Here is a 10,543-nt window from a genome sequence, read left to right as displayed (position 1 = left end):
TCTAGTGGGGTCGATTTCAGAAACACACTTCCGGTGCCAGCTTGTCCGCACATTTCAAAATAAAAGCTTGCCAATTTTTTTAATTGTCGTTGAATTTTATTTTTTTTGTTTGCAGGATGTCCAGCGAACGCAGGCACATCTTTTTGACAATGTCATGAACGTAATGAGTGTATGTATATAAAAATGACGATGCAGTATTTAATTCTGTGGCTCAAACCAAATGCTTGTGAATTACATCTAAACAATGAATGGCCTCACACAGTGAAGGCATATATTTTATAACTGTTGTAATATATTTATATATACATTTAAATATACAGTAGGATACACAGGAAGTTGAAATGGAGATCATTTATTATGGAGAAATGATGTGGGGGTACATTTGCTCAGCAGAAAGACATATTACTTTCAAATGAAAACATCACATTTCACCATTATTGTGAAAATTGAACTAAATGTCACTATTGTATATCCAGATCATTAGTCATTGCACATTCCAAAATATATTGACATAACATATCATCCACTTAATAACATTATAGGCAACAAAGAGCAAACCAGCAACCACAAAGATAGGCCATTTTACCTTCAACCTCCTCTCATTCAAGGCACATTCCTCCATCTTTTACATAACCTGTAACCAACATGTAGTCCTACTTGTGAATATAAATGGACAGGATGTGACATTTCAGTAAAGATAGATTATTATATATTGAATATCCTTTCCCAGCAGCTTATTACACGGCAATACATTCCTACACATCTTTGGTTATAGACCATAATCAAGGTAATTGGCCACTTTTTTTTTTTTCTTTGCCCATTGAAAGAAACCTATCCATGGGTAAAAATATCTGAGCGTACCTATGGAGCGTGGGCGTGCTAAAAAGTGTGCAACTCTGTAGGCCTGCATGCATGTTTGTGTGTGTGTGTGTGTGTGTGTGTGTGTGTGTGTGTGTGTGTGTGTGTGTGTGTGTGTGTGTGTGTGTTTTATGGAGGGATGAAGGTTCAACATTTTTGTTGTGGTTGTTGTTGTTGTTGTTGTCTGAATATTGTTGTTGATGATGTTGTCACAGTGTGCGGTTTCACAGGTCATCAGTTTCTACGTCAAAGGGCACCGCCTCTGTCTCCATGTGTATGCTATTCGGCTCGCTGCTGCCCAGCCAGCCAATAGGAGTGCGGTTGAACGAGGGCCTGGCGCCAATCTCGTGCTGATAAACGACCGGTTGCTCTTGCTCCTCCTCCGGTTTGTCCGGCAGCTGGAACTTCATCAGCATGTTGGCCATGGCGTAGCCCCCAAAGGGCATGGCAGACCTGGCAGTGGGGGGACAGGTTTAGAGCCCTGAATCAGCTGACCTACCACCAGGACTTGGATTCCGGGGAGATACCTTTCACCTTATGCATCAGAAACCCTGCAATGGTACCACGGATCTTGGTTACATGCCGTATTCTATCTGTCACTCTTGCACGACTATTAAACTGTAATTACGCATTTATTCATCCACAAGCGATACAAAAGACAAGGCACTGGAACATACGTTAAACCGTATTTTTCAACCTGCACTATGAATACAACTTGAGGAGTTTCTTTTCTGTTTCGCAGGGTTTGAAGGAGAATACCTGTTGAAGGACTTGTACTTAACAAGGTCCTTCTTGGCCGCCGGGCAAGCCATTTCAGCCCTCAGGGTGGAGGTGAGGGCCTCGTCTCCCTTCATAGCCTTCTCCCATGGAGACAGATAGTTCCTCGCCAGTGATGGGTTGGTCGGGTCATCCATTCCGCCGCCTTAATGGACAACAGTGATTGTTTGAGGGATTGAACATGTGGGATAAGAGAAAGCACACAAACCTTAACAATAAACACAAAAAGTTAGAAAATATGTTTCTAATTTACGGTGAGGTGAGGTGGCTGAACAAAGCACAAAGGTCAATAAATAGTCGACTCTGGGGAAAGGCAGGATGGCAAGACAATACGCAAATACAGAAAACAAGGCCTAAATTATAAAATGAACAACATGTAGATTTTTCCATCACAATATATATTTATGTAAATTAGATAAAATATATAAAATATAAAATATAAATAAATATAAATAAATAAATATATATTTTTTTTATTATTTATATATATATATTTTATATTTTATTTTTTTATTTATTTTATTTGTATTAAATAAATATTTTTATTTATTTGTATATATATATATATGTATGTATATGTATGTATATATATATACATACAATATATATACAAATTAAAAAATATATAAAAATAACAATAAAAAAAGGATATCAAACCTTTAAGGGGAGTCCAGCCTTTTCCATCCTGGAGAAGGTCTCCTTGAGCCCCTGCACCTGCTACTCCTGCCCCACCTCCTGCCCCACCTCCTGCTCCACCGCCAGCTGCACCGCCAACTCCCAATCCAGTTACTCCTGCTCCAGCCCCTGTCCCTGCTTTGCTCCCTGGCTTGGGTGGGGGCACGGGGGGTCCTCCCCCAAGCAGCCACCCAGCCTGCGTGCTTCCCAAGTAGCATCCATCCACCTGACCACCCAGACTGGGGCCCAGCTTCTGCATGTTATCCTGTGTTCAACCATTCAAAGGTAACACTTACAATAAAGTTATTTCAAAGTATCCTATCAATCACATTCCAACAGCTGGTGTCCTCACTTATGTGTTTAAGGAGCTGGGACTAGCAAACCCAGTATTCTGGAAGAGAGGTTTAGCAGTCAACAAGCTGGTAGTCAAATGTTTCCAAAGGTGTTTTGGTATTTCAAAGAATTCTGCCAGCCGAACGGGCCGATGGATGGATGGATGGATTCACTGATGTGTGCATATGGGGTGCAGCAAGTGTACCAAGGCCCAGGGCTGGGAGGGGCCTCCAGGAATCGGCCCTGCCCTGAGTAGCTCTCTGCCTTAGCATGATTTTCAGGGAATTTGTGGTTTCTAATGAGCTGAGTCCTAAAGATGCTGTCTTGTTTTGATTTCTCAAAGGCCTGTGTGCCAACCTGTTATTATTTTCTTGATGTTAGGTCGCCGTGCCGACCTGTTATAATGTTCTTGATGTTAGGTCACCGTGCCAACCTGTTATAATGTTCTTCATGTTAGGTCGCCGTGCCAACCTGTTATGTTCACACTGTTAGGTCGCTGTGCTAACCTGTGCGCAAGATTTATAATCAATAAATAATGCACCAGGGCCCATGGTAACCATGGATGAATGGATTGATCTACAGCTCTCACCATGGACTCACTGCAGAAGACGTCTGGGTTGTTTTCCCAGATGAACTTCTCCACCCTCTTCTGCCTCATCCTGAACATCTTGGAGCCTTTGTTGTTCATGAGGGAGAGTTCCTCCAGCATGATGTCTCTGGGGGTCCTGATCTTATTGCCCAGGTCAAACTCGGACGCCTCTGGCTCTGAATCAAACTCTGCTCACACAGCACAACAGTGGGGATGATGGGGGTCACAAACAAGGAAAAGGCCAAGTATAGCCAAGTATATAGAATGTATATGGTACATGTGTAGCTTCTCTGTATCGTAAAAATTATCATAATAGTTAGACACAATAAAATACATGTGTCCATAAAGCCAAGAATTATTTAATTCTTAGACATCACATTTTTTTAGGATAAGCAGAGTGAACTAACTAAGTGATGTTGATAGTGTGGTGTTGGTGGTCATGCTGCGGGTGGTGTTGTGGGGACCTCACCATCTTGAGTGATGTGGGCCAAGTCTGTAATGATCTTGGAGAGATTACCCTTTTTCCTCTTGTTCGGAGGGGCAGGCTTTGCTTGCAACATGGCTGGAGAAGTCAGGAGAAATAGTTACACTATGGTATCCAGTTGGTTCAAACTACTTTTTTTTTTTTTTACTTTTTACTGTTCGAATGCCACTTGAAGGTTTGTATGATGTGAAAATATAAACTAAAAGTAATAGCAGTGTTAAGCTTTCATACTTTGCCAGAAGAGCAGATTTTCTTTGTTTAAGTCGTTTTTGATTATACGTTTTTTTCTTGAAAAAGTTATTTGTTTTATTCATTATCATTTTTAATACAATTGTTTTAGTGAGGAATTCCTCATTAAAACATCAGATTGGGAGTCACCTAAATAATCAATCTTATGCCTGGTCTCTTTCTTTTAGTGCCCCTGCTGTTCGAACTGAAGACCACAAGCAGTGACAACATCGTCACAGTGTGACCTCATTAGCCAAACGAATGACACCGCCACCCAATGAGGTCTTCAGACGGGCAGGGCCGAGGCCTGAGCTCAATTTTCAGGTTCAAGGGGTATGTCAGTGCCCTCGGATTCTCCCCATTCCCCAGCCTAACAGATGGCTCACCCAAAACATTTAGCTGAAAGTTTTGACTGTGGACACTGGATACTGTTTACATAGTCGTAGCATGCATAGATATCATGTATCTTCTAGACGTACACAAACAACGACGAGTGTTTTCAGATATTTGTGTGGATCGTTTATGTTATATACCTGGAGACTTTAGTTTTGTAAATGCTTACGAATAAAAAACACAATCTTGGAAAACAAAATATGCCAATAGTTGGACTACCAAACATATTCATTCTGAGGAGACCTGTAATGGAGTTTATCTACCCTGCCATTGGATGTCATAAATAAGTGGCCTGTAAAGCTCATTGAGACTGTATCTGAAATTAAGGGCTATACAAATACAATTGACTTGACTTGACATAAAGCTGGGTTTCATTTCAAAAAGGGGTGTCATGATCATTGTCAATTATTTGAAACACACTTGATCTACAAAATGTTCAGTATTTACCTTAATGCTGCGGGTGTGGGTGTTCAGCTCAGAACACTTTCTTTAAGGCCTTGTCAAGTAGCAAAACATCAAGTCACATCTACTGACTGTAACTCAAGCTGCCACCTCTATTTATAAATGCCATTTAAAGCCAAGACATTTTACTGAGGCATAATCGCGTCATTGGTCTATCAAATGAACTCAAAAGGACACACTGACCAACTGGAACAAATTCAAGAAACAATACAGAAATATTCAATAGAAGTATTAAATGGCTCTTCAACAAACATCAGCAGAAGAGAGATTGTACACACCTTATTTTAAATCTCTTAAAATAATCTGGAACTAGGAAACAACTCGGGCGCTCATGTTTCACGCCTCCTAAATGGGTCAGCCAAAGCATGGCAACGCCATATAAAACATTTGCAACGCACGCACTGGCATCTAGTCAGTACATTCCCACTTCCCTTGGTCACTGGAAGACTTTACTTATAAACTTCTAGAAGCACAAACATTCTCTCCCAATTTCACTTTGATCCACTCAACCGATTAGCATCACAATTGGTGACGTTTTTGCACCTTTCTTAAACATAATTTAACAACTTGTTAGTTGTTAAAAGTATGTTTAAGTTGCAAAGCCCCTCTTGCATTAGTGCCCATGTTAACCGTGTGTGATTCTATTTCTTTGCCTCCCCTGCTTTGGACGTGTGAAAGCGTGTGGCAATTTTGGTTAGCCTTTCACAAGTTGACAATGCACGTCCCTGTAAAAAATCAAGACGGTAGTGTTGATTGGTTAGTAGAACAAACAGAGTGTGATGGGAAGCAGGTCCACTCACCAGGTCTTTGCCGTTATCCTGACAGGCAGGGTCTATAAATACAGGGGTGGGAGAACAAGAGAACCCCAAAACTGCTCTGCTCCGTGAGAGATCTGGAATCACACCTATTCAAATCCCCCTGCGGTGCCTCTGGTCGTAATGGCGGGATCCTGAATCAGGAGAGAGTGCAAAAGCCAAACCTGCCCTCGGATAGCTGGTCTTCTGCCGGGGATTGGGGGGCTAGGGTGTGGTGGGGTGGCGTGGGGTGGCGTGGGGTGACGGTGGGGATGGGAATGGCAAGAGGGGGGTGGCTGGGCGGGGGGGGGGTCTGAAGTAAGCAGTGTGAATACGAGGTGAGATGGTGGGTGGCTGGGTAGGGGGGATTCTTGCAGTGGCCATTGGAGATTGAGGGGGATAAGTCCCCGTTGGCCAGTGTAAACTGCTGATGGGAATATAAAGACTGACAGAATTATACGTGCAGATGGCGCCACGGACTATAATTAGCGGCAGAGGCCAGAGGAGAGACATTAACTCCACTCTACTTGTTATTAGATAGTATCAGGTTGGATCTGTGTGTGTGTGTATGTGTGCGAGCGCACGCAAGGGTTTGTGTGTGTGTGTGCTCGCGAGTCTTTGTGTGTGTGTGTGTGAGAGTAGCGTCTTTCGATATGTGTGTCTGAAGCACTGCATATTCAAACATCTTTAAATATGTAAGACAGTGTCAGTATTTACGCAGATGGTTAAAGAATCAGTTTTCACCTTCACCACCTGTCATGATGACCTCTGACCCATCCCTAGAGTGTCTAATTGTCAGTTCCCTGAAGCGTCCCCTTGCGATATACACGTGGAGGAATGCCCTTGGTCATAACTTGCTTGGTAAATATATGCTGTTGTTTACATCATCCAATACACAGCAGGAATTCATGTATTGCTGCTAAATGAACCATATTTGTTTGTATATTTAAATCAGAACAACCCAGTCTTTCAGAATAATATTCAATGATCTTAAAATATTAAATTTGTGAAATATCAGATTGAATTAAGGAATGATGGATGGGTGGTGGGTGTGTGGATGGATGTACTGATAGGTGTTGATGTCTAGGAGAGGTACCGCAGTGAAGCTCCCCACTGCAACCTTGGAAATGTAATGACGGCTAACCCAGGGGTCACGGTCCCTTCGAGTGGACGTACACCGGGATGTTTGATTTTCAATCAAGCTCGGTCCCTGGGGAGAGATCGAAGGGGGCGTGGCTCTTAAACCTGAGCAGAAGACAGGTGAGTTAGTGGCTCTAGTACAGAGAACGGCTTTAGCAACCATCTTGCTTTATATAGTTACCTTTGCCAGGTTGCTAAATTGGTAGAAACCGTTGTTTATTATCAAACTGAGTCCATCCATAAGCGTACTGTATGATTATTCACACACGATATAAAGGTCTGAAGCCTCCTTTGGGAGTGTAAAGGCTGGCTAAATGCTTCGGGACACCCTGCCGTCCTCTGCGCCATCAAAGATGTCTTCAGTTTAAAAGTGAGCCCACAGCGCCACTGTGTGGCAGCATGTAGCTAAAACAACAAGCCTGCGTGAGCCAAGTGCTATCGACACACTCAAGCGCTATCTGACATGAATATAAAATACAGAACTTTCTTTGAAATATATATGAATCGATAACACTGAACAAGATAAATTCATGAACCAATTATGCAATAGCCTCTGGGTATGTATTTTCATGTAAGATACGTAGCCTATAGGTTACATTTACAATTTCAAACATTGTTATTACGTTATTTAAGGTTACAACTTTATTTAAATAGTTAATTAAACAGCGTCACATGGAAGGCGGATTGTGCCCCTGCAGACTTGGGGAGTAAACCCCCATCTAATTTGCGCAAGCTGATTTTACGACCTCAGGCTCATCTTAGATATGCGGCAAGAGAGGAGGTGAACACGCGCATCACTAAGAAGAATTTAAGTCCCTGTAAATAGCATGCAGCCAACGAGGTAAATGTTTGTTATTTCAGTGTATTTTGTTCTGCTTATTTGACTTTAATGACACAGGTGGTGAGTAACTTTAATCATGTTATTACCTACAATAATCTTATGACTCCGCTTATGATGGCGATCACATGCACATGTTAAATCAATTAAAGAGGTAGTTCAGGACTTTGGACATCGGGTCTCATTTCCAAGTGAGCCAGTGTGTTATTTATCATTGGAGACCGTTTTCAACACTTTTCATTCAGTCCTTCTAGTTGCAGAAATCGCTGGTGCTAGGCTAGCGCAAGTCGAGGGGAACTGCTAGCCTGCCAATAAAAACATTGTTGACTATCGATGTAAATGTCTGTGTTGATATAATAATATTAGAAATAAAACTATCCTTGTATCGCAATGATCACGTTGCATTTTGGGGGACTACTTTCTCAGCAGCGACGGAATTTCACTTTGCTCCGGTGTAGCAACCAATTCACTACAGCAGAAGGTAAACAGAGAAGCGCACTCCAGGTAATATCAGTCCGCCGCTGCCGTAGCTTGCTTCCAACTACAGGGATTGTAAACTAAATGCAATGCGATGCAAGGGTAAGTTTATTTTTAACACTATTCTATCAATCCAGACAGTTACATCGATAGTCGGGCATTATAATTGGTTTGCCTCGGGAGTGGGTAAAACTGTTTTTATTGGCATGCTAGCAGTTCCCCTCGACTTGCGCTAGCCTAGCACCAGCGATTTTTGCAACAATGACTGAATGAAAAGTGTTAAACGGTCTCCAATGATAAATAACACACTGGCTCACTTGGAAATGAGACCTGAAGTCCAAAATCCTGAACCACCCCTTTAACCTGTTCCCTGGTCTGCCGTAATCCTGGTTGTTGGAGCCATTTGATTTAGAGAACTACAAGCGTTGCACTTTTGTTTTTTTTAATCAATGACTTTATAGTTTTCATGTTTGAAAGCCGTGACACTGGTCTTGGCTCTATAGCCAAGACAACCTGGGTTTGAATGTTTCAGGACTAGCTCACTCTATATACCCTCTGTGTTTCAGACTTTTGAAGGGCAGCTGACGGACCTCCCGCTGGAAGTGTCTTTGATGATGCGAGCAGCCGAAGATCAGCCGGACCCTGACAGCCCCGGTGCAGTGGTCCTCCTGCTAGACTGGTTCCAACTGGACCAGGAGCTGATCCTGGTGCAGGAGAGACCCAAAGCCTCCGTCGATCTCACCTACATGAGGAGCAAGGGGAGCAAGCTGCAGGAGCAGGACGCAAAGGTGTGTGGGGGTCAGCCTTGAGGGGGAGCTCAGTTCAGCCTTCATGGGTCTCCAGGGAGGGGACCGGGACAATCCAACATGATAAATACATCCAAATAGTAGTGTGTTCACGTGCATTTAGCTCTGTTCAGAAAGATGACTTGTCTGTGTGTGTGTGTGTGTGGGTGTGGGTGTGCTCTCTCTGTATCAGATGATTCTGCACTAAGTGGTGGAAGGAATCCAAAGGCTCCTCTCCAGTGGCGTGATGCACCGTGACATCAAGCCTGAAAACCTCCTGGTGGAGACCGGCTCTGAGACGCCCCAGGTCCGGATCATAAACCTGGGATGCGGTTGCCTCCACCACAACAGGGTGTATCCAGAGTTCAACGGTGAGCTTTTTTAAATTCAATCCTTCAAAAGAATTCCACGCATCAAAAGTGACATATCACCAAGTGAGGCACACGCACGTACATAGACACGTGTGCGCACACACACACGTATCGGAGCCTCCGTGCCCGCTCAACCAGACTCACAAACAGCTTCATCCACCAGGCTGTGAGGAAACAAAATTCTCTCCCCTCAGCCACATCCACCAGGCTGTCATAAAGCTGAATCCCCCCCCCCCTTTCTGCTCACCCCCCAAACAGACTGAAATTGCTGCTATTCTATTGCTGCTATTCTACTGACTGTTCTTTTGCACTATTACCAGTGTTTCCCATTAATTACTTAGACTGTGGCGGCCCGCAATGGTCTAATTTGTCCCGCCACAGTCTGACTGTGTGTTCACTCAATGCAAAGTGAACGTAGAGACAAAAAAAACAACAACAAAAAAAAAATTGTCGCCGAAACCCGCAACAAGATTTGATTGACGGGGCGACAGTTTTCCCCAAAACGGGCGGGCGCGTTCATGTGGATTTGTCGTGCGAATGAATGACAGATTTCGCAGAAGTTGAAATATTTCACCTTCTTTCGCGGCATTCGTGGTGAGACAGCCAATCAGCGTTCACTCCCTGTGGGTAACTTGGGTGAAGTAACGTGAAACAGCCAATCAGCGTTCACTCCCTGGGTGACGTCATGTAACAGCCAATCAGCGTTCACTCCCTGGGTGAAGTAACGTAAAACAGCCAATCACCGTTCAACCGTTCAGTGAACCGCAGCTTGGAGGAGAAAGTGATTGTTGCCTTTTGCGACTCCCGGAGCTCTATATCTATATATAATATATAAATATCTATATCATATAATATATATATATATATATATATATATATAATATCACGGCACAAAGCGGTGTGCGCCTCAGGATTATATTATTAACCCATAAGTGGATTCAACGAGGTAAACAAATCCAGAATATATTCTAAGGCGTTTCATATGTCAAGTATGTTGAATTATTTCTGGTGTGCAATAGAGATGCGCGGTTGGCGGTTGCAGCCGCGGACTCCGCAGCTAAACCGCGGATCGGGCGGATGACCTGAAAAAAATATATATTTTAATTGAATTTGGGCGGGTGGCAGTTTTACCGATAAAATAAATAAAATAATAAAAAATATAATAAGAATAATAAAAAAATAAAAATATACATACATATACATTGTTAAGTATTGTTATATATTGTTACCTACATCCGAAAAAACGAGCGCCTGATGAAAATATAAATTTTGATGAATTTTGAATTTTGATAAATATAAATATATAAATAATTTGGCCTAGTTGCGTGTATGCATGCTG

The 10,543-nt window shown here is 42.7% G+C and overlaps 1 protein-coding gene across 2 annotated transcripts; it reads right to left on the bottom strand.

The window, feature by feature from the left end:
* Window positions 1-336: 336 nt before the first annotated feature.
* Window positions 337-5,823, bottom strand: myoz1a (myozenin 1a). Of its 2 annotated transcripts, none has more exons than XM_084470322.1 (6): window positions 5,600-5,823; window positions 3,702-3,794; window positions 3,233-3,420; window positions 2,293-2,575; window positions 1,618-1,780; window positions 337-1,311 (listed from the first exon to the last, which is right to left on the bottom strand). In XM_084470322.1, exons 2-6 carry the CDS (start codon window positions 3,790-3,792, stop codon window positions 1,083-1,085), a joined length of 954 nt encoding a protein of 317 aa, XP_084326448.1. In that variant the 5' UTR covers window positions 3,793-3,794; window positions 5,600-5,823; the 3' UTR covers window positions 337-1,082. The 2 variants fall into 2 exon arrangements, with proteins under 2 accessions (XP_084326448.1, XP_084326449.1); XM_084470323.1 differs by lacking the exon at window positions 5,600-5,823 and adding an exon at window positions 4,785-4,851.
* Between the last annotated feature and the right edge of the window lie 4,720 nt (window positions 5,824-10,543).

Source organism: Micromesistius poutassou, assembly GCF_964030765.1.
Source record: "Micromesistius poutassou genome assembly, chromosome: 7".
NCBI classification, from domain to species: domain Eukaryota; kingdom Metazoa; phylum Chordata; class Actinopteri; order Gadiformes; family Gadidae; genus Micromesistius; species Micromesistius poutassou.
The sequence above is the reverse complement of the archived record's forward strand: the minus strand, read 5'-3'. Positions and strand labels throughout refer to the sequence as shown.